This window comes from Caretta caretta, chromosome 23 (assembly GCF_965140235.1).
Source record: "Caretta caretta isolate rCarCar2 chromosome 23, rCarCar1.hap1, whole genome shotgun sequence".
Taxonomy (NCBI): Eukaryota; Metazoa; Chordata; order Testudines; family Cheloniidae; genus Caretta; species Caretta caretta.
In genome coordinates, this window is record NC_134228.1 from 14318051 (window position 1) to 14344855 (window position 26805).

Consider the following 26805-nt stretch of genomic DNA (forward strand, 5'->3'; position numbering starts at 1 on the left):
CTCCTTCCTACCCCCCAAACCCCCGGTTCCCTCCTTTCCCCGCCCCCCAACTCCCTCCTCCCCCCCCCCCAAACCCCCGGTTCCCTCCTCCTCCCTCCCCAAACCTCCGGTTCCCTCCTTCCCCCCCCCGCCCCCCGACTCCCTCCTTCCCCCCAAACCCCCGACTCCCTCCTCCTCCCTCCCCAAACCTCCGGTTCCCTCCTTCCCCCCCCCGCCCCCCGACTCCCTCCTTCCCCCCAAACCCCCGGTTCCCTCCTTTCCCCCGCCCCCCAACTCCCTCCTCCCCCCCAAACCCCCGGTTCCCTCCTTTCCCCCGCCCCCAACTCCCTCCTCCCCCCCAAACCCCCGGTTCCCTCCTTCCCTCCGCCCCCAACTCCCTCCTCCCCCCCAACCCCCCCGTTCCCTCCTTTCCCCCGCCTCCCAACTCCCTCCTCCCCCCCAAACCCCCGGTTCCCTCCTTTCCCCCGCCCCCCAACTCCCTCCTCCCCCCCAACCCCCCCGTTCCCTCCTTTCCCCCGCCTCCCAACTCCCTCCTCCCCCCCAAACCCCCGGTTCCCTCCTTTCCCCCGCCCCCAACTCCCTCCTCCCCCCCAAACCCCCGGTTCCCTCCTTCCCTCCGCCCCCAACTCCCTCCTCCCCCCCAAACCCCCGGTTCCCTCCTTCCCTCCGCCCCCAACTCCCTCCTCCCCCCCAACCCCCCCGTTCCCTCCTTTCCCCCGCCTCCCAACTCCCTCCTCCCCCCCAAACCCCCGGTTCCCTCCTTTCCCCCGCCCCCCAACTCCCTCCTCCCCCCCAACCCCCCCGTTCCCTCCTTTCCCCCGCCTCCCAACTCCCTCCTCCCCCCCAAACCCCCGGTTCCCTCCTTTCCCCCGCCCCCCAACTCCCTCCTCCCCCCCAAACCCCCCGTTCCCTCCTTTCCCCCGCCTCCCAACTCCCTCCTCCCCCCCAAACCCCCGGTTCCCTCCTTTCCCCCGCCCCCCAACTCCCTCCTCCCCCCCAAACCCCCGGTTCCCTCCTTTCCCCCGCCCCCCAACTCCCTCCTCCCCCCCAAACCCCCCGTTCCCTCCTTTCCCCCGCCCCCAACTCCCTCCTCCCCCCCAAACCCCCGGTTCCCTCCTTTCCCCCGCCCCCCAACTCCCTCCTCCCCCCCAAACCCCCCGTTCCCTCCTTTCCCCCGCCTCCCAACTCCCTCCTCCCCCCCAAACCCCCGGTTCCCTCCTTTCCCCCGCCCCCAACTCCCTCCTCCCCCCCAAACCCCCGGTTCCCTCCTTCCCTCCGCCCCCAACTCCCTCCTCCCCCCCAACCCCCCCGTTCCCTCCTTTCCCCCGCCTCCCAACTCCCTCCTCCCCCCCAAACCCCCGGTTCCCTCCTTTCCCCCGCCCCCCAACTCCCTCCTCCCCCCCAACCCCCCCGTTCCCTCCTTTCCCCGCCCCCCAACTCCCTCCTCCCCCCCAACCCCCCCGTTCCCTCCTTTCCCCGCCCCCCAACTCCCTCCTCCCCCCCAAACCCCCGGTTCCCTCCTTTCCCCCGCCCCCCAACTCCCTCCTCACCCCCAAACCCCCCGTTCCCTCCTTTCCCCCGCCTCCCAACTCCCTCCTCCCCCCCAAACCCCCGGTTCCCTCCTTTCCCCCGCCCCCCAACTCCCTCCTCCCCCCCAAACCCCCGGTTCCCTCCTTTCCCCCGCCCCCCAACTCCCTCCTCACCCCCAAACCCCCCGTTCCCTCCTTTCCCCCGCCCCCCAACTCCCTCCTCCCCCCCAAACCCCCGGTTCCCTCCTTCCCTCCGCCCCCCAACTCCCTCCTCCCCCCCAAACCCCCCGTTCCCTCCTTTCCCCCGCCCCCCAACTCCCGGTTCCCTCCTCTTCCTGCCCCAACTCCCCCCGCCCCCACTCCAGGCCCCGCCCCCGCCCCCCAGTGCCGCCCCCGTGGCCACGTGACTGGCCGTTCCCGGCCCCCCCCGCCCGGTTTCCGGTTCCGGTTCGAGCCCCGCGCGCCGCCCGGGCTGCGGCCGCTGCTGCTGCGCCACGAGCGGGGCCCGCGGGATGGAGCCGCCGGCCCGGGGGGGGCCCGGGAGCCGCCCAGCGGTGAGGGGGGGCGCGGCCGGGGGGGGTGTCCCGGGGGAGGGGCTGCAGGAGTTGGGGGGCCGGGGAGAGGGGGCTGTAGGGGGTGAGGAGGTTGTTGGGGGGCTGTGTGCTGGGGGGGGAGGACTGCAGGGGGTGAGGAGGGACTCGGGGGGCCTTGGGACGGGGTGTCCCGGGGGAGGGGGCTGCAGGAGTTGGGGGGCCGGGGAGAGGGGGCTGTAGGGGGTGAGGAGGTTGTTGGGGGGCTGTGTGCTGGGGGGGAGGACTGCAGGGGGTGAGGAGGGACTCGGGGGGCCTTGGGACGGGGTGTCCCGGGGGAGGGAGCTGGGGGCTGGGGGGGGAGGACTGCAGGGGGTGAGGAGGGAGTCGGGGGGCCTTGGGACGGGGTGTCCCGGGGGAGGGGGCTGCAGGAGTTGGGGGGCAGGGGAGAGGGGGCTGTAGGGGGTGAGGAGGTTGTTGGGGGGCTGTGTGCTGGGGGGGAGGACTGCAGGGGGTGAGGAGGGACTCGGGGGGCCTTGGGACGGGGTGTCCCGGGGGAGGGGGCTGGGGGGGGAGGACTGCAGGGGGTGAGGAGGGAGTCGGGGGGCCTTGGGACGGGGTGTCCCGGGGGAGGGGGCTGCAGGAGTTGGGGGGCTGGGGAGAGGGAGCTGTAGGGGGTGAGGAGGTTGTTGGGGGGCTGGGGGAGGGGACTGTGGGCGGGGCCATGGGACGGGGTGTCCCGGGGGAGGGGGCTGGGGGCTGAGGCGGGGAGGACTGCAGGGGGTGAGGAGGGAGTCGGGGGGCCATGGGACCGGGTGTCCTGGCGGAGGGGGCTGGAGGGGAGGACTGCAGGGGGTGAGGAGGGACTCGGGGGGCCTTGGGATGGTGTGTCCTGGGGGAGGGAGCTGCAGGACTTGGGGGGCCGGGGAGAGGGGACTGTAGGGGATAAGGAGGTTGTTGGGGGGCTGTGGGAGGGGGCTGTGGGTGGGGCCTTGGGACGGGGTGTCCCGGGGGAGGGGGCTGCAGGAGTTGGTGGGCTGGGGGGAGGGGGCTTCAGGGGGTGAGGAGGGAGTTGGGGGCTGTGGGGTGAGGAGGGAGTGGGGGGCCCTGGGGCGGGGTGTCCCGGGGGAGGGGGCTTCAGGAGTTGGGGGGCTGAGGGGAGGGGGCTGCAGGGGGTGAGGAGGGAGTTGGGGGCTGTGGGGTGAGGAGGGAGTGGGGGGCCCTGGGGCGGGGTGTCCTGGGGGGAGGGGGTTGTAGGCAATGGGGGTGAAGAGGGAATTGGGGGACTATAGCATGGGCAGGGGGAGGAGTCCTGAGCAGGGAGTTGGGGGGCCTAGGTGGCGGGGGCGGGGCACAGAGGGAGTTGGGGGTCTGGGGTGAGGGGGGCCCCAGGGGAGTGTGGATGGGGGCTGGAGGCCTGTGGCAGGGAGGAGGGAGTTGGGGGGCTGTGGTGTGGGGGGTGCAGGAGGGGTTGGGGGAGCTGGGCAGGGGCGTGACTGGGGGAGGGGTACCAGGAGACTGTGGAGGGCTGGGAGGGGAGTTGGGGGGGGCAGGAGCAGTGTGGGAGGTTAATTGCAGTGGAAGGGTCTCGGGGGGTGCTGGGAAAGGGGGCCCAGGCCTGAGGATGTGGGGAGACTAGCTGGGGGGCCAGGCCCAAGGAAGGGGGTGTTGGGAAAGTGGGATGCCTGGGGGAAGGGTTGGAGGGCAGAAGGGCTTTGGGGGCTGGCTCCGTGAGGCCCTAGGATGAGGTGGGGTGGAGCCCAGATGACCGGGGGGGCGGGGGGAGTTGGTAAGTGGGGTGTCTAATAGGGGAGGGGTTGAGGGAGTTGGCTGGTGGTGGGGGGTGGGGCCAAGGAGCAGGATGTGTGAGAAACCCGGGAGCAATTGGGGGCACTGGGTGAGGGCACTGGCTGGTGGGGGCAGGTCTGAGGGAGTGGGGGGCAGTGGGAGGTGGTGTCTGCAGAGACGCTGCGGGGGTGCCGGGAGGGAGAGGAGTAGGGAGTGTCAAGGGGGCAGGCCTTGGGGGAGCTCTGGGGTGATGGGGCTGTTGGCTGGGAGGGTCACCGGGGTTTGGGGTGCTGCAGAGGGAGAGGACTTGGAGAGGGGAGTAGGGGCACCAGGCAGTTGGGGGGCTGGGGAAATGGAGGTGGATGTGAAGGGTGAGGGGGTGGCAGAGGATTGGGGGTAGAGGCTGTGCCTTCTGGGGGAGGCATTGGGGTGGGAGTGGAGTGCACTGGAAAGGGAGGGGTTTGGGGACGGAGGGAAGTGGAAAGGCCCTGGGGGAGCGAAGGGGAGGAGTGGGACGGAAGTGGGGCTGAAGGGGAATGTGTGGGGGGGCTGGGCAGGGAGCCCTGTGGCAGGTTTGTGGGGGGCAGCTGGGGGTCCCTGCCCCTAGGCATGAATCTCTCTCCAGGCGTGATGTTCGATCGGGGCCCGGGTCTTTGTGGGCAAACAGGGAGTGGGGGGGGGGCCTTGGGGCGGCGATGGGGACAGCTCAGGGGGAAAGGTGTGGGAGTGGCACCGATGCCCGGAGGGCTCGGGCCGGCGGGAAGCCATGTCAGGGACGCGGGCGGGTGGGCCCGCAGGGTGATCTGGGTCGGGCCGGGGGATCTGGGCTCAACCCGGCTCCGGGGATGGCATGTGGGCACCGGCTCGGCGGCGCTTGGCCCCGAACCCGGCTCCGGGCTGGCATCCGCTGCCCTCCCCCAGCCGGGCCTTGGCGTTGCTGCCCGACATGGTGCCGTGTTTATCTTCCTCCTGAGCGGAGCAAGGCCGGGGCTGGGGGGCAGGAAGTGCCAACCCGGGCTACCTAGTCTTAGGGCAGGGAAAACTCCCCGACGCAGTCGGTAGGTGTTGTCCCGTGCCCTGATGGCGTCTGTTCCCCTGACTTCAGCTGAATCGCTCCCAAACTGAGCTCCGAAGGGCCCCAAAACATGGGCGCTTCGCCTCTCCCCCGTTAGCTTGGCACAACTGGGGCCATGCAGCACCCAGGCGCCCGACCATTGTATGGTGTCTCTGTGCCAAACCGTGATGTCGCAGCGACTTGCTGGGTTCCTGCCGCAATCTAGCATCTGCCGCTCCCGAGGGGAGATCGGGGGTGCCCCATACTTGCCCGTCGCTGGGTGGGTCCCCCACAAGGCTGGCGGTGACCCCGACATTCCTGGCTCTGCCCAGGCAGCTCAGAGCCGCGATATCGCAGCGCTGGGGTGCCGGCCGCATGATTCAGGCCTCGTTTCGGGGGTTTGCCCGTTGCCCTAAAAAAACCCATCGTCGCCTGGCTTATGGCAGCGCTCCGGGTCCCTGGCTGGGGCCAGACGGCCTGTGTTTCAGGGCTATGCATGGCCCGACTGAAATTGGGGGTTCCCCGTTCTTGGGGGGGGCTGGAAAGACTCAATCTAGAGAGAGGAGCAGAGCGGGGGGTGGGGCAGGAGAGGCGGGACATGGAGACCTGGGGAAGCCTCCAGAGTTCAAAATAATCTTGCTCCTAACTCCTTAACGCTCGGATTCCTCGGCCGTGAAATGCCGTCCGGCGACACGAGCTGCCCGCGCGCTTGCTGCCGGCCCGTTTCCCGCGAGCCCCTCGGGCTGCCGAAGGGCCCCCGCTGTGCGGAAGAGCCCGCCCCTGGCAGGTGTCCACGGCCGGAGCTCGGTGGTTTTCAGCTGTAACTCGGCTCGTGACGTTGGGCTGGTTTTTGTGCCCGACACGCTCTGTGCGTTCTCCTCTCGGCTGGGAGAGGCTGTCGCGGCTGGGGCTGGAGCTGCCAGTTTGCCTGTTGTTTAGGTCTCACGTGGTGCGGGGTGGGGGGGGGGGAGGCCCCCCTGTCGGAAAGGGAAAACAAGGGGGCTGAAATGCGTGAGCTGGCAGGATGTCTCCGGGCCTGGGCCGCCGCCATCTGAAATGGCGTTAAACGGACACGCAGAATTGGCTGGCTTCCCGGTTGGTGGCAGTTCAGCAGCCCCACAGGCACGGCTCGCCTGGCACAGAGCCGCAGCTGGGGAAGAGCCGCACCGCGACCCGCGCCCTGCTGGCTTGCCGGGTGATGCGGTGCAGCCACCTCTGGGGAGGGCCAGCTGGGGAAGAGCCACGCAGTGACGCCATGTGTGGGTGGCTTGCGTGGTGCTGAGAGGCGGCCAGGTCTGGAGCGCAGGCCTGTTGGGGAACAGCGCATGTGCGGCTGCATTGGGTAGGGCTTGACCTGTGCTGAGATGCAACCGCTTCTGGGGAGGGGCAGCTGCAGAACAGCCAAACATGATGCCGCATAGCGACAGCTCTCCCGGTGCTGCAATGCGGCCAGCTCTGGGGCAGGGGGCAGCTGGGGAACAGCCGCACGTAACGCCGATAATGCCTGCTCTCCCAGTGCTGAGATGCGGCCAGCTCTGGGGCGTGGGATGGCTGGGGAACAGCTGCCTGTAACGTCGCATAACGCCGGCTCTCCCGGTGCTGAGATGCGGCCACCTCTGGGGCGTGGGGCAGCTGGGAACCACCGTGCTGCCGAGTGCTGACTTCGGAGAGTGCTCCCTTATCTGATGGGGGCAGTGTTGGGCGTGTCAGAGACGGGCTGTAACTGCTCACGCTGGAATGCGGCCAGGCGTTGGAGGCCGGGCTTCCCACTGACCTTGCGGGCCTGAAAGCTGAGCCGCCGTATTGGGCCTTATCTCCTCCTCCCTTCCCGAGAGCCCTGGCAGGGTCCCGGGGCTGGCAGGATCCAGCCTGGTTGGAGACGCCCACGCCGCTCGCCCCTCCGCCGAGGAGCAAGGCATGCTGGGCCCCGGGGCCTGCGGAAGGATCCAGGATCAAAGCCTGAGCAGCGTGAGTCATGCTCCCCGTGGGTGCTGGCTCCCGGCCGCTCCCTGTGCCCGGAAAGGAGGGGGTGGTGGAAGGACAGGCCTTCAGTCTGGGCGCCCTGAGCCTGAAGCCGGAGCCCTCCCAATGGCCCTAGCGCTTTGCTCACAACTCGGCGCCTGGCAAGGTGTTATGTGCGGCTGTTCCTGGCTGTGCCACCCAAGAGGTGGCTGCATCTTGGTGCTGGGAGAGTCATCCCCAGGTGGCGTTATGTGCGGTTGTTCCCCAGGTGCCTGCCCCAGAGGTGGCTGCATTTCAGTGCTGGGCAAGTTATCACTGCTGACGGTCGGTACTGTTGTTTGTGTGTCCAGTTGTTCAGGGTGATGTGATTTCTTAAGCTGGAGCCTCATTACTCCCAACCTTTATTCTGGGATGATAACCCTTTCCAAGGAGGGTCACGTGAATTAAGTGTCCAGTAGCTGGACTCCTAGAGTCTATTCAAACTGTGGGAGTGGGGTCTGGTGATTAGAATGGGGGGGCTGGGAATCAGGACTCCTGGGTTCTCTCCCTGGCTCTGGGAGGGCAGTGGGGGCTAGTGGTCAGAGCTAGCCCAAGCCCTGGGAGTGGGGTGTTAGTACTGGTAAACAGGCTTGGCCTGAAATGTAGAAGCTGTTCCTGGACACAGAGCGTTGTCCGCCCGAGCCCTGGGTGGAGGGGTGGGGGCACAAGCCCAGTGGGGAAACCTGACCCCCATCCAGCTGCGCTGACTCCCCCGTCTCTGTCCCCGCAGTAGCCGCTCTGCCACCGCTCCCCCAGCTCAGCGCCATGTCGGAGGGCTGGGTGGACTGCCCCACCCTGGGGCCCGGATGGAAGCGCCGCGAGGCCTACCGCCGATCCGGGGCCACCTGTGGACGGACGGACACCTACTATCAGGGGTACGGATGCTGCTCCTCCCTTGGGGGCAGGGGGAGGGGCTGGGCAGCCCCCGCCGCAGAGGGTCGGGACGAGGATCGTGTTCTGCAGAGCCACAGTGACAGCCCGTGTGGATGCGGCATGGGAGGGGACACTGAGGCACAGGAGGGCCTCAGCCTTAGCTGGTCAGAGCCAGAACTCTGGGCTCCCCTGGGGTTCAGGCACTGCCCCTGCAGCCCCCTCGCTCCCTGGATCTCTCCCCCCCCTTCCCTGGCCTGGCATCTGGGATTCAGGGGCCTCCAGCCTCGTCACGCAAGGGTGCTGGCCCTGACCCCTGCCGGCCCTGGTGCTCTGTGGGAGAGGAGCTGCCTGTTCCAGCCATGCAGCCCCCTCCGAAGACAGGGTGCGTCTGTCTGCAGCTGGAGATAACTCTGCTCTGCCCGCCCCCACAGGAAACCGGCTCCGCTGGATGGAGTCTATTTACCTTCTCCAAAGCCAGCTGGGTTATAAAGAGCAGCTTCTGCTGTGGGCCAGGACTCCTGGGTTCTCTCCCTGGTTCTGGGAGGGGAGTGGGTGTCGAGTGGCTCAGAGCAGGGGGGCTGGGAGCCAGGACACCTGGGTTCTCTCCCTTGCCCTGGGAGAGGAGTGGGGTGTGGTGGCTCAGAGCAGGGTGGGCTGGGAGTCAGGACTCCTGGGTTCTCTCCTCAGTCTCCCCCCCTGAGTTGTCTGCGTGTGGATCAGGGTGTGCGTCTTCCCTCCCAGCCCCCGAGTCCGTTGCTGACATGTGTCCTTTTTCAGTTAAAACCCGCATGTTAGGAAATGAAACCGTCCCCCCTCTGTCCCCTCCCCCGCCCGCCCTCGAGGCATCTCGTTCGTTCGTTGTGCGGTTCTCCCTCCAGCCACCAGAGCCTCGGCGTAGCCACCCTGGCTGGGCCGAAAGGCAACGTAGCGCTGCCCACCCCGGTGGAGTGAGTCTCTTCTCCCCGCCCCTCCGGGTCTGCTCTTGTGTTGCATTGTTAGCCGGGTCACAGTAGTGTCTAGAAACTGGGGGGGGGGCTCCCTGTATCCCCACAGCATGTCTAATCTAAACAGCCCTAGGAGGGCAGGAGTTTGCTGAAGGATAGACCCCCAGCGGCTGCAGCCTTGGCTTAGGGCCCTCCCCCGTCCCTGCACGCTGCCTGGCCGTGACCATGGTCCAGGGCGTCTCTCCGCCTCCCGCCCCGGCATCCGTGAGGCTCTCAGCTGGCTAGAGCCTTCCAGGGCAGCCCAGCCGGGGCCCTCGCCAGCCTGGCTTCCTTGCGGCTTGGGCCATGCACGGCGCGTCCGGGAAATCCACGCCGGAACCGCTTCCCGCTCCCTGCCAGCCCGGTGGCGAAATCATCCTGGCTCTGCCGAGAACCAGGGGCTGGGAGCTGAGGCGTGGCCAATCCGGGTTATAAACTGACTAGTCCAAAGTGCAAGGCCGTGCCGCCGGTGGGGTTAGGAACGAGATTTTCTGCTCTGAGCCGGCATGGCTCAGCTGGGAGTGATGGCGGAGGCGACAGGGCTGGGTGGAGCGGTCGGTCGCAGGGGGCATGGGCGAGCCTCGGACGGATCAGGCGCAATGGAGAAATATTCAGGCCTCTTGAGTCACGCTTCCAGCTCCAAGGGGAAACACAAGTGGGGGGTCTGGTTGCGTCAGGAGGGAAACGAGTTAGTGAAACGAAAGCCCGTCGTCGGCCCGAGGGGCAGTGCAGGCTGGGAAGGAGAAGGTTCCTGACAGACTGTCGTGAGTGTGGGAGCAGCCAGCTGAGATCTTAGGGGGTCTCGGAGGCCGAATTAGCTGCGTAGGGGGCATGTTTTGCCGTGCGTGGGGCAGCTGTAACTGCTCGCTGGCCGCTGTTTCCTTCCGCCGGCCGGTCCTTCCCTCTTAACGCCCCCTGCTCGTGGTTGTCTCCTTGGGAGCCTGGCCCCCCAGATCCCTGGAGGGGAAGATTATCCAGGCAGCGATCCTCCGAGCTGGTTTTTGTAGCGCCCTCACACCCTCCCCTCCTGCGGGGGTCAGAGAGGAACAGATGGCTCCAAATGGCTGGCTGGCACTTCATTTATCCCCCTGGCTTGTCAGACGGCTGGCCGCACCCTGGCTTGCTCTTCCGCTGTGACGGGGGAGTCGGATTCAGTAGCCATGAGTCCCCCGTGCCCCACCTCCCAACCCCTTTTAACCTCCTGTCCCTTTCACCTTAAAAGAGAATTCTTCTGCTGTGAAATTCCCAGTCTCCTGTCTGAGCCCTTCTCTTCCTGTAGGGGGCAGCGTCTCCCTCCTCCCCTGTAGCGATTGGCTCCTGCTCTAAAGCAGAGTTGAGATTGCGTCTCGGGTGCTGAGTTATTTCATCCCTGCCAGTGCCCCCTGGATTATTACCTTGTGGCCGTGAGTTCCACAGCTAACCCTGCACTGCCTGAAAAAACGGCATTCGCGAGCGAGCCTGTTCTCCCGGCTCCCTTTGGCTCCAGGCAGGAGCATCACTTCGCAGGGCTGGGTATTCCCAGCCCCCCAGACCAGGCTGGGGTGCCCTCCCTGACGCCAGCTCTGTCTCTGCCTCCCCTCCTGCAGCCCCAACGGCGAGAAATTCCGCAGCAAGATCGAGCTCACCAGGTTCCTGGGGCCGTCGCAGGACCTGACCAACTTCGACTTCAAGAACGGTGTGCTCCGTGACCCGCCCCCCAAGGTACCGGGGCGGTGGGGACTGGAGCGCACACAGGAGGGTCGGAATCCTTGTGCCAGGCCTGACCACGAAACTCGGCTGGGTTTCTTGCCAACGCAGGTGCCCCCTCGGCTGACCCGGAGCTGCGTCCCCTTTTTAAATCGATGCCCAAAACAAGTCCAGCAGTTCCTAGTTGGCCCGAGACCTCCCCATCCACGATCCTGTTGCTCCCCTCTCCTCTTCCGAGGGCCTGTGCGTTCCTGCCCCTTAGGAATGCCCTGAGGTGATGAATTACCGTCCCCTCGTGCTTAGCCGGCACTGAGGGTTGGTGATTGTAGCTGTGCCCGGGGCTCCGGCAGAAACACAGGTCGCCTTTGGTCCATCTGGGTGAGACTCACAGGCAGCCGGTGACTCTCAGACCCGGAAAGGGACACGAAGGACTGATTGGAAACCCAGATCGGCCTGAGTGGGGCCGCGGTGGCACCCAAACGTGCCCCACACACTAATTTCGCAGTCCCCGGCACCTGGCGCCCACGGAAAGCCAAGCCAGGAGGCGGGGTGCGGCGTGTACCTCACCCCGCCAGTCCCCATGTGCCCGCTGGCGTCCGGCAACACCTCTTTTAGACCCGTTTTCCCTCCCACCTGCGGCCGGGGTTCATTACGTCTCACCCAGCGAGTGAGTTGTCATTAAGGTCCCCTGCGTGCCACACTGCATGTCCCGGTGGATCGGCTCCGGCCACGCGGTTGGCTTCTTGCACCAAAACTCCCTCCAAAGCGGCAACGGTAACCAGGCCTTTCGCGCTCATGCGGTTGGCTCACGTGTCGCAAGCTGCTGATTGTGCAAGCGTCCGCCCTTGGGCCAGCTGCTCCCAGTGCTGGCCGGCCGGAGGACGTGCTGCACGGCCTGCTGGGAGCGTCGGGGCCTACTCGGGTTCCGTGCCGGCGTGGCTGCCATTCCTGCTAGTGAAAACGTTTCCCGGGGGCTAGTGGTTAGAGCAGGGGGGCTGGGAGCCAGGATGCCTGGGTTCTCTCCCCGGCTCCGGGAGGGGAGTGGGGTCCAGCACATAATGCATGGTTGGGTCCGGGATCGCAGGGCCGTGCTCCGTTTCCCTCAGAGAGAAGAATTGGGGAGTTGAGGGGGGGCATCACATGGGGCCTGTTGGGGAAGGCCTGGCCAACCTCCGCATGCCACGTTGCCGGGGGCCGGGACCCCACCTGCAGCCCCACTCATCTTGCACCCCATGCAGGTGAAGAAGGTCCAGAAGAGGCACCTCTCACTGTCGGAGCCAGAACTCCCAAACCCCCCTGAGCAGCTGCCCCCCAAACAGCGACCCGTGAAGCCGGAGCCCCCGGAGCAGCCGCCCCCGGAGCAGCGGCCTCAGCCCCTCCCAGAGCGACGCCCCCGGAAGCGTCCGGCGCCCCCGCTGGAACCGCAGGAGTCTGCACAGGATGGCGTAGTGGCGTGAGTTTCTCCCAGCCCCCCTGGGGTGCCCCGTCCCCTGAGCCCTTGGGTCACAATGCAAACGCTATGGGGAGGTGCAGAGAGCCCAGCTAGACGCCTGGGTTCTGTCCCTAGCTCTGGGAGGGCAGTGGAGCCTAGTGCTTGGAGCAGCGCTGGGGCTGTGAGCCAGGACTCCTGGGTTCTGTTCGTCCATGGAGACGTCCCAGCTTCCCCGGTCTCTCTCCCCGGCAGAGGAGCTGCCTGGCAGGCCCCCTGTTCTCCATCCCAGCCTAGCCGGGTCCCTGCCCCCCCGTGGGTAGCTGTGAGCTCCAGTGTGGTTCCTCAGCAGCCCCCCCTCTGCCTTCCAGATGCTGCGCCAGCTGCCAGAACTGCTTCCCCGGGGTGATGCTGCCCAGCCAGAGACGCTGCCGCTGGCTGTGCCCGGACTGCCGAGGTGGGTGAGCGGGGTGGGTAGCACCTGGCGGCTGGTGCCGATGGCTAGACCCCCTCCTGCTCGGGGTCCTGCTGCTCCTTTGCCCAGCTCCCTAGTCCCACCGAGAAGGAGCCGGGCTGCGAACCCAGGTGTCCTGTCCAGACTCCGCCCCAGAGGCAGCTGCATCTCAGCGCCGGGCGAGCTGTCCCCGTGTGGCATGGTCTCTGTGGCCCAGTTGTCGTCTTCCCCCCCCCCCCCCCAGAGGTGGCTGCATCCCCGGGAGACTAACCTGTCTCGGGCCCAGCTGCCCTGGGGCCGCGACCTGTTGTATGGCGCGTCAGCCACTGGTGCCAACGCTGGTTGTTTCTTTCAGCCCAGAGGAGAGACTTCAACAGGGAGCAGCGGTACTTCAAGGTAAGAGCCGGGCCAGGGACTTCTGGGTCACTATGTGCAGGGGTTGGGGGTGGGTTGAGGGCCAGGACTCCTGGGTTCTCTCCTGTTCTGGGAGGGGAGTGGGGTCTGGTGGGGTAGAGCAGGGTGAGCTGGGAGCCAGGACTCCTGGGTTCTCTCCCCGGCTCTGGGAGGGGAGTGGGGGTCTAGTGGTTAGAGCAAGGGGAGCTGGGAGCCAGGACTCCTGGGTTCTCTCCCCGGCTCTGGGAGGGGAGTGGGGGTGCAGTGGTTAGAGCAGGGTGGGCTGGGAGCCAGGACTCCTGGGTTCTCTCCCCGGCTCTGGGAGGGGAGTGGAGTCCAGTGGCTAGAGCAGGTGGGGCTGGGAGTCGGGCCTCCGGGGGGCTGGGGCTGTTTCCCTGGTCCCCTCCTTGCGGGGGCGGGCGAGGGGCCGTGGCTGCGCCGGCTGAAGGCCCTGCCCCTCTTGCAGCGGGTGGGCTGCGGGGCCTGCCAGGCCTGCCAGATCCCCGAGGACTGCGGCATCTGCACCGTGTGCGCCGTGCGGGCCGAGGACCCCCAGCTCCGGATCGGCAGGAAATGCCTCCTGCGCCGCTGCCTGAAAATCGTCAAGAAGGTACCGGCCGGCGCCCCCCCGCCCCCCTCCCCCGGCCAGCCGGCGCCCCTCACTCCCGCCCCGCAGCCCCGGTCGGCGCCCCTCACTCCCGCCCTCTCCCCGCGCAGGGCTTCGGCTGCGGCACCTGCCAGGGCTGCCAGGCCACCGAGGACTGCGGCAGCTGCTACATCTGCCTGCGGAGGCTGAAGCCCGGCCTGAAGCGGCAATGGAAATGCCTGAAACGCCGCTGCCTCAAGAAGAAGGTGGGGGGCAGCTGGGCTGGGGGGGGCTGCGGAACCCTCCCCCCGGGTGGGGCGGGGCCCCAGCCTGGGGGGCTGCTCCCGACTCCCCCTCCCCAGGGCTTTGGGGGAAGAGGAGGGGCGGGGTGGGGCCCCTGACCCCCGCATGTTTGGGAAGGCTCTGCTGCCCCTTTCAAGGGGTGCCACGGTGAGGGGGAGAGCGCCCCCCAGCCCCCCGTCCCCCCAGCACCCAGCCCCCCAGCGCCCGGCCCCGACTGCCAGGGGAGATCGTCCCCCGCCCAGCCCCCCCCTCCCCCAGCACCCGGCCCCGACTGCCAGGGGAGATCGTCCCCCGCCCAGCCCCCCGGCCCCCCAGCACGGCGCCCCCCAGCGCCCGGCCCCGACTGCCAGGGGAGATCGTCCCCCGCCCAGCCCCCCGTCCCCCCAGCACCCGTCCCCGACTGCCAGGGGAGATCGTCCCCCGCCCACCCCCCCGTCCGCCCAGCACGGTGCCCCCCAGCGCCCGGCCCCGACTGCCAGGGGAGATCGTCCCCCGCCCACCCCCCCGTCTGCCCAGCACGGTGCCCCCCAGCGCCCGGCCCCGACTCCCAGGGGAGATCGTCCACCGCCCAGCCCCCCGTCCCCCCAGCACCCGTCCCCGACTGCCAGGGGAGATCGTCCCCCGCCCACCCCCCCCGTCTGCCCAGCACGGTGCCCCCCAGCGCCCGGCCCCGACTGCCAGGGGAGATCGTCCGCCGCCCAGCCCCCCGTCCCCCCAGCACCCGTCCCCGACTGCCAGGGGAGATCGTCCCCCGCCCACCCCCCCATCTGCCCAGCACGGTGCCCCCCAGCGCCCGGCCCCGACTGCCAGGGGAGATCGTCCCCCGCCCACCCCCCCCGTCTGCCCAGCACGGTGCCCCCCAGCGCCCGGCCCCGACTCCCAGGGGAGATCGTCCACCGCCCAGCCCCCCGTCCCCCCAGCGCCCGTCCCCGACTGCCAGGGGAGATCGTCCCCCGCCCACCCCCCCCGTCTGCCCAGCACGGTGCCCCCCAGCGCCCGGCCCCGACTGCCAGGGGAGATCGTCCCCCGCCCAGCCCCCCGTCCCCCCAGCACGGCGCCCCCCAGCACCCGGCCCCGACTGCCAGGGGAGGTCGTCCCCTGCCCAGACCCCCTTCCCCCAGCACAGCGCCCCCCAGCGCCCGTCCCCGACTGCCAGGGGAGATTGTCCCCTGCCCAGCCCCCCCTCCCCCAGCACAGCCCCTCATCCCCCCAGCGCCCGGCCCCGACTCCCAGGGCAGATTGTCCCCAGCCCCCCAGCCCCCCAGTGCCCGGCCCCGACTCCCAGGGGAGATCGTCCCCAGCACGGCGCCCCCCAGTGCCCGGCCCCAACTCCCAGGGGAGAGCGCCCGCAGCATGGCACCCCCTAGTACCGCAGCTGGGGCTAATGATCTTCTGGTGTGGAACAGAAATCGGTGGTGGCGAAGAAGGCAGGGTACGGCCCCCGGAAACTGACCGTCGTAAGTACCCGCCCTGCTCTTTGGAGACCCCGCTGCACAGCTTCCCAGCATCCCCTGCGGCCTGGGCGGTGGTGGGGGGCGGGCATGGTTTCCCAGCATGCCCTGCCACCTGTGATGGGGGAGGCATGGTTTCCCAGCATGCCCTGCCGGTGGCATAATGGGGCAGGTCCCCTTGTTTCCCATTGGGGTGGAGGCATCATTTCCCAACGTGCCCTGTGGGCCATGTGTGGTGTGGGGAGGCGCGGCAGGGGCCTGGTTGTGGGGTCTGGCCTGGCCACGCCGCCCCGCCCCGTGGCAGCTAACGGCCTCTCACCCTCTGTCTGCCCGGTGGGCGGCAGGACGGGCCCTCCCGAAACCGCCCCTTGGCCCCGCCTGATGCTGGCAGGGGCAGTCGGCCGCTGCTGCAGTGCGGGGCTCAAACCCCCCTTTGTCTGCATGGGGATCCCTGCCCCCTGGGGAGCTCGCTGCCCCAGTCCAGTGATTAGAGCAGGGCGGGCTGGGAGCCAGGACTCCTGGGTTCTCTCCTGGCTGTGGCTGGGGGTGGAATGTAATGGCAGCGCCGTGGTCTGGGTGACTGTGCATCTCTCTCTCACTCCTTCCTGTCCCTTCTTCGTGCTTTCTTTCCTTGTCGCTTCCCTGCCCTCAGGACGGGCCCCCCGCCAAGCCCCAGCTCGCCCAAGGGAGGCGCCGCAGGAGGCTGCCAGCGGCTGGGCCCAGCGCTGTGAGTGGGTGCGAGCGGCAGGGAGCGCTTCTGGGAGACCGAGCCGCCCCCGCAGGGGTTGGGGGCGGGGCTGGGAGTCAGGACCCCTGGGTTCTCTCCCGGCTCTGGGTGGGAAGCGGGGTCTAATGGTTAGAGCAGCAAGGGCTGGGAGCCAGGACTCCTGGGTTCTCTCCTGGCTCTGAGAGGGGAGCGGGGGCTAGTGGTTAGAGCAGCAAGGGCTGGGAGCCAGGACTCCTGGGTTCTCTCCCGGCTCTGGGAGGGGAGAGGGGGCTAGTGGTTAGAGCAGCAAGGGCTGGGAGCCAGGACTCCTGGGTTCTCTCCCGCTCTGGGAGGGGAGAGGGGGCTAGTGGTTAGAGCAGCAAGGGCTGGGAGCCAGGACTCCTGGGTTCTCTCCCAGCTCTGGGAGGGGAGCGGGGGCTAGTGGTTAGAGCAGCAAGGGCTGGGAGCCAGGACTCCTAGGTTCTCTCCCGGCTCTGGGAGGGGAGAGGGGGCTAGTGGTTAGAGCAGGGGACGGGGTGGGATTGGGTATCTGGTTCTCCGCTTGCCTCGGCCTGCGGGGCCCCCATGGAGCGGGGGGCCCGTGGCGGCTCTGCTCTGGCTCTGTCCTCCTGCCAGCCTGTCCGCGCTGCCGCGTCCTGCGAGCATCTCTTCTCTTCCTTCTCTGTCTCCGCCAGGACGGCCTGGCCCCTAAACCTCGGCGCCGTAAGAGGTTAACCCCTGCTGCCGCAGCCACAGTGAGTGCGGTGCCAACCCCCCTCCCCCTCCCGAGAGAACCCCGGTGTCCTTGTTCCCAGCCCCTGCCCCCCAGAGCCGGGCAGAGAACCCAGGAGTCCTGGCTCCCAGCCCCACAATGTTCCCCACTCCTAGAGTCTGCTTTGGAAGGGCCTGGTGCACGCAGAGTTAACCCTAGAGATGGAGGAAGGGGGGACACAGGTCCTGCTCTGGGCAGGGACTTTGGCACTCCTCCCCCACCATGCCAGGACTCCTGGGTTCTCTCCCCAGCTCTGTGAAGGGAGTGGGTCTAGTGGTTAGAGCAAGGGGGGCAGGGAGCCAGGACTCCTGGGTTCTCTCCTTGCTGTGAGGTCTCTGGCTGGTCCTTTCCCCTTGGCAGTAGGGGTGACCCAGGCTGTGTCTGGCGTGCTGGCGGCACTCTGCATTCCATCGGGGGAGGGAAAGGGGGGAACAGGAACCCCAATGTCCAGTGTCCAGCCTTGTCCCCCGTCCTAGCACTATGGGGCCTGAGCTCATCTGGGCCCCATAGGGGCTGGGCGAGCTCTGTGGCCCCTGGAGCTGCCAGCTGGCCCCTCTCCGCCGTGGGGTTGCTGTGTGCCCCTTCCTGTCCTGCCAAGGGGGCCTGAGCTGGGCCGTGGTGGTGACACAGGGGACTCCTGGCAGCCAGTGCAGCCGGATGGGTGACAAGCCAGGGAGCAGCGATCCAGCCCCATCCTCTAGTACCCACCCAGCTCAGGTTGGGTGATGGACCCAGGTGTCCGGGTCACCCTCCCCCACCCTGAATTCTGGGAGAAGAGGAGTGACCCAGGTGTCCGGGTGGTCCTCCCCAGACCAGACTCCAGAGGAGGAGGGCCCCAGACATCCTGGCCGCTGTTCCCCTCCTCTCCTTCCAGGCCTTGCATGTGTTCTGCAGACGGGACTCCGGCGTCCGGGTGACCCTTCCACCCCTCCCCCGGCCCCTCACCCTGTCTTCCCTTTGCTCCCTCCAGAAATGGAAGCCGTCGCTGGAGCGAGACCCCGGTGGCCTTTCGGGCTCCCGGCGCAGGGTGAGTGAGAGACGGGGCCGGAACCAGCTCAGAACTGCCCGGCACAGTGGGAGCCCCATGGGCTGGGGTGGGGCAAAGGCCGGGGCTGAGACAGTGAGGGGAGTGCGGTTGAGGGATTAGAGCTGGGGGGCTGGGAGCCAGGACTCCTGGGTTCTCTCCCCAGCTCTGGGAGGGGAGTGGGGACTGGTGGGTTAGAGCAGGGGGCTGGGAGCCAGGATTCCTGGGTTCTCCCCAGCTCCGAGGGGAGTGGAGTCTAGTGGTTAGAGCTGGGCCTACCGCATAGAACTGTAGAGTCTGGCTGGCCCCAAGCCCCCTCATTCCCATAAGCCGGTGTCAGTTGCCCCCTGAAGCTGTAAATCCGGGTTCACCCAGCCTGTGTTGCAGGGCTCTGTGGGGCAGGGGGCTGGGCAGCAGGGTGGCGCTTGGGGAGGAGGGATTGGAGTGGGGCAGGGCTGCATCGGCTCTGGGGCCGGGGGTAACCCCTCTCCTCTCTCCGCCACCCCAGAAACAGCTGGGTAAAGTGAAGGAGAAGAAGAAGCCGGGCCGGCCGCCGAAACACCCGAGTGTCAGGGCCCGGAGCAGTGTGGTGAGTGATACTCTCTGTGGCGTGGGGTGGGGTCCAGCAGGGGGTGCTGTGGCACGGCCAGGCCAGCGCTGTAGAGATACCTAGCGGGGTGACTGCACGGGGGGCTCTGGGAGTCAGAACTCGTGGGTTCTCCATGTCTCCGGGTGGGCAGTGGGGTGTAGTGGTTAGAGCTGGGAGCCAGGACTCCTGGGTTCCATCCCTGGCTAGGAAAAGCCTGGCTGGTGGTTCTGTGGCTGACACTTCCCCCAGGGCTCCCCACCCAGCCCGCGCACTGCTCTGTTTCAGGGAGTGTCTCGCCTGCGTCTCATGCCCACCGTGCCCCTCCCTCTCCGTGGGGCTTGGCCGTGGGCCGCGGAGCGCCGCCCTGTTGTCACCCGGCCCTGCCCTGGTGCCCCGCTGCCCCGGGGAGGCAGGCCTGCTGGGCTGGATCTGCTTGTGTTTCCCTGACGCCGGGCACAGCGCCCCTTGTCCACCTGCCAGCCCCCGCTGCTGGCCGGCTCTGCCAGGGCCCCGCCTCGCTCGCTGCCTGGGCCACCCCAACTCCGGTTCCCTTGGGCCTCCTGGGAGAGCTGGGCGGGTCTGTCCCGATGTCCCAGGCCGCCTCGAATACTAGGGTGGGAAGGGACGTCGGCGGGTCCAGCCCTGGCGCTGAGATGGGACCAAATGGACCTAGATTCTCCGTGTCAGGGGCTCGTGCGACCTCTTCTTAAACCCCTGCGCGGGCGCGGATCCCTAGGTCCGGCGGGGGCTGTCCTGGGGCTCTGCTCAGCTGACGGGGAGCTCCTAGCGACGCTGGGTCCCGGGAGCCAAACTCGGGTAGGAGCGGAGAGGGATTTTGCCTCTGGATCCGGCCATGGGGCAGCCCCTGCTGCGATCCTGTGGCCCGCAGTTCGAGGAGGAAGGGGGTCGATCGGGGAGGGGTCACAGGGAGGGAGGCCTGGAGCACCAGCTGTTGAGCTGAACAAAAGAAGTGAGGGGCTGGCTCGCTGAGTCAGCCCGTCTCCACCCCGCGAGGCTCTGCCTGGGTGCCGGGGAGTCGGCGCCCCAGCCCCCAGTGACGGGTCGGGGCTGGATTCGGGGAGCGGAGTTGGAAGCGGGAGATGAGTCGTCTCTAACGTGCCTTGCGTGGGCAGGAGGTGCTAGATAGCCGAAGGCAGAAGCGAGACCCACGAGGTCACGCTGTCTGAGTCCGGGGGGCCGGGCCCCCCGCCTGGGGATCGGCCGGTCCTCGCTCTGAGTCCGGGGGGCCGGGCCCCCCGCCTGGGGATCGGCCAGTCCTCGCTCTGAGTCCGGGGGGCCGGGCCCCCCGCCTGGGGATCGGCCGGTCCTCGCTCTGAGTCCGGGGGGCCAGACCGGGCCCCCCGCCTGGGGATCGGCCGGTCCTCGCTCTGAGTCCGGGGGGCCGAACCGGGCCCCCCGCCTGGGGATCGGCCGGCCCTCGCTCTGAGTCCGGGGGGCCGGGCCCCCCGCCTGGGGTCGGCCGGCCCTCGCTCTGAGTCCGGGGGGCCGGGCCCCCCGCCTGGGGTCGGCCGGCCCTCGCTCTGAGTCCGGGGGGCCGCACCGGGCCCCCCGCCTGGGGTCGGCCGGCCCTCGCTCTGAGTCCGGGGGGCCGCACCGGGCCCCCCGCCTGGGGTCGGCCGGCCCTCGCTCTGAGTCCGGGGGGCCGCACCGGGCCCCCCGCCTGGGGTCGGCCGGCCCTCGCTCTGCATGCCCAGGGCCCCCTCAGTGCCCCCCAACCCGCGCCGTGCGCCCCCTTTGGCAGGCCGGCGGTGTCCCGGGGGCGGGGAGGGGGCCTGTGCGCGGCCAGCCCCCCCGCGCTCTGACCCGGCGCCTCTCTCCCCGCCCGGCAGCTCTGCTCCAAGAGCCGGCGGAGCCGCAAGTGCGGCGAGTGCGAGGCCTGTCTGCTGAAAGCCGACTGCGGCCGCTGCGACTTCTGCCGGGACAAGCCCAAGTTTGGCGGGGAGAACCTCAAGCGCCAGAAGTGCCGCTGGAGACAGTGTCTGCTCTTCGCAATGGTGGGTGCCCCGCCCGCCCGGCTTGCGGGGTCTGGCTGCTCCGGGGGGCAGGGCCGAGCGCTGAGCTGGAAGGGACCTGAGGGGGCTCGCCCCGGCTGGCGTGGCTCTTGTGGGCTCTGGGCTGGGCTCCCGTCCTGTCCGGCTGTGGGCGTTGGAGCAGGCCCCGGGGAGGGGAGCCAGAGCCCGTTGATTTGGGGCACGCCCCTCCCCTCGCCCAGGCTCTGTGCCCCACATCAGGGCAGCGTCTGCCCTCCCGGCCCTGAGGTCCCCGGCACTTCGTGCTGCCCGCCTCCAGCCCTCTCGTCTTGTGGCGCGGAGTTCGGCAGCCGCCCCACCCGCGGGGAGCGGGTTCTGGGCCCGGCAGAGCGTGGCTTTGTCCCTGGTGGATTCGTTTGCCTCCCGGGAGGGTGCTTGGGGCCCAGAGTTGCCGGGGGCTTAGGCGCCGAGCTCCCTGGGATGTCAATGGGAGTTGGGTGCGGGTCTTAGCGGCCGGTGGGTTCTTCACCTGCCGTTGTCGGGGCCGTTCGTCTGGGCCTGGGACGGAGTCGGAGTCAGAGCCACTGTCCAGAAGGGGCTTGTGAAACCGGACGCCTGGGTTCTCTCCCCAGCTCTGGGAGGGGAGCGGGGTCTAGTGGTTAGAGCAGGAGGGCTGGGAGCCAGGACTCCTGGGTTCTTTTTCTCTGCCTTTTTGTAAATCTGGACCCTTGATGCCAACATCATGACCAGGTGTCTGCGTCCCGCCGCACCTTCTGCACCCTCCCTGTGCAGCCGAACTCCCCCCCCCTGCACCCCGCTTTCCAGGGCAGGGGGGAGGGGCCCTCCCAGCCGGGGGAGACGTGTGTGCGCGTGTGCAGGCCGGGGTGCGTGGCCTTTGTCGCTGGCTGGGGAGGAGGCAGCGGGCTCCGGGGGAGGGGCAGGAGTGCAGGGGCCCAGAGGCCGTGGCAATGGGCAGGACCGGGCCGACTCTCGCTCTCCCTGTCTCTCTCTCTCTCTCTCTCTCTCTCTTTCTTTCTTTCTTTCTTTCTCTCTCTCTCTCTCTCTCCCGCTCGCCGCCTGCCCGGCTCCGGCTCTGTCTCTCCCTCTCTTTCCCTTCCCCAGAAGCGGCTGCTGCCGGCGGTGTGGAGCCGCGGGCAGGCGGAGGAGGGGGCGGGGGCGCTGGCCCCCCGGAAGGCCTGGAGGCGCAGGATCGGCCGCAGCCGCCAGCCGGCCCGGATCAAGCAGGTGGGGCGGCGGGTCAAGGGGAGCGGCCAGCAGCGCTGGGTTCGGGGCAGTGCCCTGCCGCAGGTAACTACCTCCCCCTGCCCCGCCCCCCTGGCGGCCCGCCCCCCTGCCCTGCCCTGCCCGCCCCGGCTGTGGGAGCCCCCCACGCGGCGCTCCCTCTGGGGCAAAGAGACTTGCGCTTCTCTCTTTCTTCCTCCGCTCCGCCTTTCCCGCTCGTCTTTCCGGCCCGGTTACCGCTCAGCCTTGCGGGAGGGGAACCCAGGACTCCTGGGTTCTCTCCCTGACTTGGGAAAGGGAGTGGGGTCCAGTGGGTTTGGGAGGGGTGGGTGGGCTGGGAACCAGGACTCCTGGGTTCTCTCCCCGGCTCTGGGAGTGGAGTGGGGTCTAGTGGTTAGAGCAGAGGGGCTGGGAGCTGGGACTCCTGGGTTCTCTCCCTGGCTCTTGGAGAGGAGTGGGGGGTCTGGTGGTTAGAGCAGGGGGGTAGTGCGGGGGCTGGGAGTCAGGACTCCTGGCTTCTCTCCCTGGCTCTGGGAGGGGAGTGGCATCTAGTGTTAGAGCGGGGGAGGCTGGGAGTCAGGACTCCTGGGTTCTCTCCCTGGCTCTGCAGTGGCGTGGGGGGCGGCTGTCCGTGGGGGGCTCTGTGCTGCCCCCTGACGCTGTGCTCTGCCCCGCAGGAGAAGGAGCGCCCGCCGGGCGGGGAGCTGCGGTTCCTGGCGGAGAAAGGGGTCACTGAGGCGCCCGGGCAGCTGGTGCTGCTGAAGGACCGGCCGGGCAGGGACTTTGTCCTGCTCCGCGACGCCCCCCAGAGATTCCCCCTCCTGCTGCAGCACGTGAAGGAGGAGCCGGCCACACCCCCGCCCCCTGGCCGCCTGGAGGTGAGAGAGGGCAGCTGGGCCGTCCCCCATTCCCCCGGGGGCCTGGGTGTCCCCTTCAAGTGGCGCCCAGCTCGGGGCCAGTCCCTCCCCTTGGGGTGACCCAGGGGTCCTGGTGGCCTGCCCCATGCTGGGGTGAGGGCTGGAACCTGGGCCTGCATCCCCCCGGCGCCCCCCGCTGAATCTGCGGGCTCAGTCCTCTCTTCCCCCAGCAGGAGCCGGCCCCCACCCTGCTCATCTCCGCCCCGCCCCTGGTGAAGCAGGAGCCTGGATGGGACCTTGCACCGGTAAGAGCCACCCCAGCTCCCGAGAGCCCTCTTCCCTCCCAGTGCTGAGGATAGACCCCAGGAGTCTGGGCTCCCAGCCCCCCCCTGCTCTGACCACTAGCCCCCACTCCCCTCCCAGACCCAGAGAGAGGAGCCAGGACTCCCCCGCTCTAGCCCCCACTCCCCTCCCAGAGCCGGAGAGAAAACCCAGTCCTGGCTCCCTGCCCGTGTTTCCCTGGGAGCTGCCCTGGGCAGGATTTGGGGTGCCCCCAATGCTCACCCATCTTCCTTGCAGGTGCCAGCAGGGGTGCCCCTGCGGATGGAGGGCCGGGGGCTGGCCAGGGAAGTGGTGGTTCTGGACCCAGCTGAGAAGGACGAGGAGGAGGAGGAGGAGCGCACCCCGGTGGTGAGTGGGGGTGCTGGGTGCAGGCATGTGATGGGAAGGAAGGGTGCTGGGTGGGGGGCCTGTTCCCTGAGGGCCATGAGAGAGTGGGTGAGTGGGGGCCTGTGCTGGGGTTGTTGGGGGTGGGGGGGCTGGCACTGGGGGGCAGGGGCGGTATTGGGGGCACGTTGGCAGTGCTGGGGGGCTGGTGCTGGGGAGACAAGCAGTATTGGGGGAGGGGGCAGTTCTGGGGGTCTCTGGCGCTGGGTGGCAGGGGGCAGTGTTGTGGGGGGCATAGGGGCAGTTCTGGGGGTTTCTGGCCCTGGGGGGCAGGGGGCAGTGTTGAGGGGTGCATGGGGGCAGTTCTGGGGGGGTGTGGCGCTGGAGGGCAGGGGGCAGTGTTGTGGGGTGCATGGGGGCAGTTCTGGGGGCGTCTGGCGCTGGGGGACGGGGCAGTTCTGGGGGCGTCTGGCGCTGGGTGGCAGGGGGCAGTGTTGTGGGGGGCATGGGGGCAGTTCTGGGGGTTTCTGGCCCTGGGGGCAGGGGGCAGTGTTGAGGGGTGCATGGGGGCAGTTCTGGGGGCGTCTGGCGCTGGGGGACGGGGCAGTTCTGGGGGCGTCTGGCGCTGGTGGCACCCGGCAGCCCCCCCTCACCCCCCGTCCCCCCTGTGCCCGCAGATCATGGAGATCTACAGCCTGGGGGCGCTGGCGGGGCGGGCGCCCCTGGACCCGGTGCTGCGGGAGTTCCTGGCCGAGCTGCAGGAGATCCCGCTGCCGGCCCACTGGGAGGTGCAGCCGCCCCTGGGGGGGCCCGACCTGCGGCTGGTCCAGCGCTCGGCCCGCTCCACCATGGCCGCCACCGTCATCCACATCCGCCCCGGCCTCTTCTTCCAGGTGGTGGCGCGCCAGCTGCCCGTGCCCCCCGAGCACGAGGTCTACGCCAGCCACCCCGCCCGCCTCACCACGGTGGACGAGGTGGTGGAGCTGATCTGCGACCTGGAGGCCTATCGCCTCTGCCCCGGCTGGCCGGCCGGCTGGCACGCCGGGCAGCGCTCCCAGGCCTGCGACGTGCTGGTCTACTCGGGCTCCTGCCCCCAGTGCCGCCTGAACCCCTGGCCCTCGGGGAGCGCCGGCCCCTAGGCGCCCCCGCGCCCCCAGAGCTTCTATTTTTGACACTGGAATCGGCTGGACCCTGCCGGGTGGGGGGGGGGAGAGGGTCAGAGGTGGGCACGGCCGGGGGGGGGCTCGGCACCAGTTTCTTTTCGTTGTTTGTTTGTCCGGTCTCCCCCCCCCACCCCAGCCGGGGGAGGGCTGAAGGGACATTTCCCTCCCTCCCCCCCCCCCCCCCACTGTGGTCACATGAGCGGCTCTAGCCAATGAGGAGCTCTGTCCCCCACGTCGATTTCTTCTGTGCCCCCCCCAGGCGGGGCAGAGGGCTCCTTCCTCCTGAGCCCCCCGACCCCTTCTGCAGTGACTTGGGGGGCATGGATTTCAGATGTCATCTTAATTGCTTTAAAACCGCCCCCCGCCCCCCATTGGCCTGGGTCTTCCCCCACCCTTTGTGGGGGGCAGACGCATGCTGGCTTCTCTCCCCCCAAGTGATTGCTTCATCTCCAGCATGGGGGGGGGTCGATCCCCTTTCTTTCTTCCCCGCCCCCCAGTTTAGGTTCCTGTTTTAAAACTTGAATTCTTTGTTGGTGGCGATTTTTCTGCTGCAGGTGAGAGGGGACAGCCCCCGGGGGGGGAGGTTAGAGGACATTGGTTGCTCTGAGGGGGGGGTAGAGCTGGCCCCATGCTCCCCCCCCCCCCCTTCCCCCCGGCAGTCCGAGGCTAGTGCTAATTTCAGGGAGTTTCTGCCGAAGCCATAGCTGCATCCTTGGTGGGGGACGTCTCCCCCTCCCCTCCCAGTGGCCGGGGGGGCAGGGTGTGAAGCACAGATCCCCGCCCCCCACCCCCTGTCAGGGTTAGTTCTGTTCCTCCTCTTCCCGCCCCCCCGCACAGAAAGAAAAAATGCGAAAAAAAATTCACCCCCCCCCCCCCAGAAACTTGTCTCTATTTTTTTTATGTATTAAAAGTTTTAATGAGTAGATGAGGGCTGGGTCCTGCCTCTGCTTCCCTTGGGGGGGGGGAACGGCACCCCCTCCGGGGACACGAAAGCATTACCCCTGGGTGGGGAGGGGGGCCATCTACCCTGGTGTCCTTCCTGGCACCCATCAGAGGGGTCCTAAAACTGAGCATAGCTCAGCGTGGCTATAGGTTGGGCGAGGGGCAGGGTAGGAGGAGTACAAGCCCGATGGGGAAACTGAGGCAGGTGCGTGGATGGGACTGCCCCATGATCAGGCAGCCAGTGACAGCCCAGGAGAGAACCCAGGCATCCTGGCTCCCAGTCTCTTCTTCTTCCTTCCCCCCTCCTCCCCAACTCTAACCACCAGACCCCACTCCCTTCCCAGAACCGGGGAGAGAACCCAGGAGACCTGGCTCCCAGCCCCCATCTGATTCAAATGCCCCTTCCCGTGGATGTGGTGCCCCGGCCGTGTTCTTGTTTGGCCAGCACTCTTGGTTCAGGGGTTCAGTGTTTATTGGGGGGGGGGGGTGGCACAGCCCCTGTGAGGCCAAGATGGGGCTGGGATCATCCGGCCCCCAGGGTGGCTTTTGCAGTGGGGCCTGGGGATCCTTCAGGGCCTTTGCTGTCTAGCCCCCTTGAGCCAATATCCCATCCCCATGCGAGTCTCCCAGCCCACCTGCCATGCCCTGCCCCTCTGCCAGCCCCCCCCCGGCCACTGCCCCTCTGCCAGCCCCACCCCTTTTCCTGCTTCCTGGCCCTGTCCCCTCCATCTGCCATCCCTTCCTGTACTTATCTATCCTCCTATCCTGGTGCACCCCAATATCTACCCTCAGCTGCCGCCCCCGTCTATCCCTCCATCCCATATCTCCCCCGCCCAGCTGCCCCTCCGGCTGGCTCTGGACACAAGCATCCCCTGCCATGCAACCTCCAATCCTTCCCCCTGCAGTGAATCAGCCACTCGACCCTCCCCGAGAAGAGCAGAGAGCGAGTTGGGGGAAGAAGGGGCCAGCGGGCCGGTGCCCTGGCCCTGCCTGTGGCCAGCTGGATGGTTGCGGCTGGCCCTGGTGGAGAGGGCAGGCGTGGCAGAGAGGGGTGGGTGGCATGGGACCAATGTTGGGGCGACTGGGAGGGGTGTATTGGTTTGGGGCGGTGGGCTGGGAGCCAGGACTCCTGGGTTCTCCCTGCTCTGGAAGGGGAGTGGGGTCTAGTGGTTAGAACAGGGGGGGTTGGGAGCCAGGACAGATGAGCGGCTGGCTAGAAGCAAGGGCTGGAAGGGGTGGCATGGCCGTGCTGCGTGGGGGTGGGGGTGGGCCCCCACCCCTCTGCCCCTCTTACTGCTGCAGGGGATTCCACAGCCCTTGGTGGCCCCTGGCGCCTGCCCGTCCTGCCCCCAGGACACGCTGTTGATCTGGAAGAGCCCATAGGCCGTGCTGCACCAGGCAGACCCCGGCGGGCGGGGAGGGTGAGGCCCCTTCCCAGCCGACCCCCACTACGGGCTAGATCCACAGCACCCCTGCTCAGCAGCTGCCTAATCCTGGAGGCGCCTAACTCCCCTGGGTCCCCGCCCTTCACTCCACCTCCCCAGGTCTAGATTGAGCCGGGAGCGCGTGCGCTGGGGGCAGCCTTGTGCCTAGTGGTTAGAGTACGCGGCTGGCATGCAGGAAATCCAGGGTCGTTCCCCCCCCACGCCTGCTGCAGAGAAGGGATTTCAAACGGGGGAGCCACCCTGGCCGCTGAGCCAGGTGGGGTGGCCTCTGTCTCTTGTATAGCAGAGGGGGCCCCGGGGCAGGGGGAGAGGGCTCTGGGTCCCCCCCGAGCAGCTGGCTGGGAGTGA

General features: G+C 68.5%; 1 protein-coding gene across 17 annotated transcripts; it reads left to right on the forward strand.

Annotated features, from left to right (window-relative positions):
- Positions 1-1961: 1961 nt before the first annotated feature.
- On the forward strand, positions 1962-24998 carry LOC125628405 (methyl-CpG-binding domain protein 1). 17 transcript variants are annotated; one of them, XM_075122616.1, is made up of 19 exons: positions 1962-2083; positions 7633-7777; positions 10345-10555; positions 11683-11897; positions 12245-12330; positions 12683-12723; positions 13187-13330; positions 13438-13572; positions 15016-15066; positions 15713-15787; positions 16462-16521; positions 17509-17565; positions 18071-18151; positions 20002-20166; positions 21265-21450; positions 22062-22262; positions 22472-22546; positions 22821-22931; positions 23585-24998. In XM_075122616.1, exons 2-19 carry the CDS (start codon positions 7668-7670, stop codon positions 24044-24046), a joined length of 2466 nt encoding a protein of 821 aa, XP_074978717.1. In that variant the 5' UTR covers positions 1962-2083; positions 7633-7667; the 3' UTR covers positions 24047-24998. The 17 variants fall into 17 exon arrangements, with proteins under 17 accessions (XP_074978717.1, XP_074978713.1, XP_074978715.1 ...); XM_075122612.1 differs by lacking the exon at positions 1962-2083 and adding an exon at positions 5905-5996; XM_075122614.1 differs by lacking the exon at positions 1962-2083 and adding an exon at positions 6076-6243.
- The last annotated feature ends 1807 nt before the right edge of the window (positions 24999-26805 follow it).

Coding starts and splice junctions, on each gene's coding strand:
- LOC125628405 (XM_075122616.1), top strand. CDS start 7,668: ATGTCGGAGGGCTGGGTGGACTGCCCCACCCTGGGGCCCGGATGGAAG. Junction 11,898..12,244: donor GCACAGGATGGCGTAGTGGC/GTGAGTTTCTCC, acceptor TCTGCCTTCCAG/ATGCTGCGCCAGCTGCCAGA. Junction 20,167..21,264: donor AGTGTCTGCTCTTCGCAATG/GTGGGTGCCCCG, acceptor TCCCTTCCCCAG/AAGCGGCTGCTGCCGGCGGT.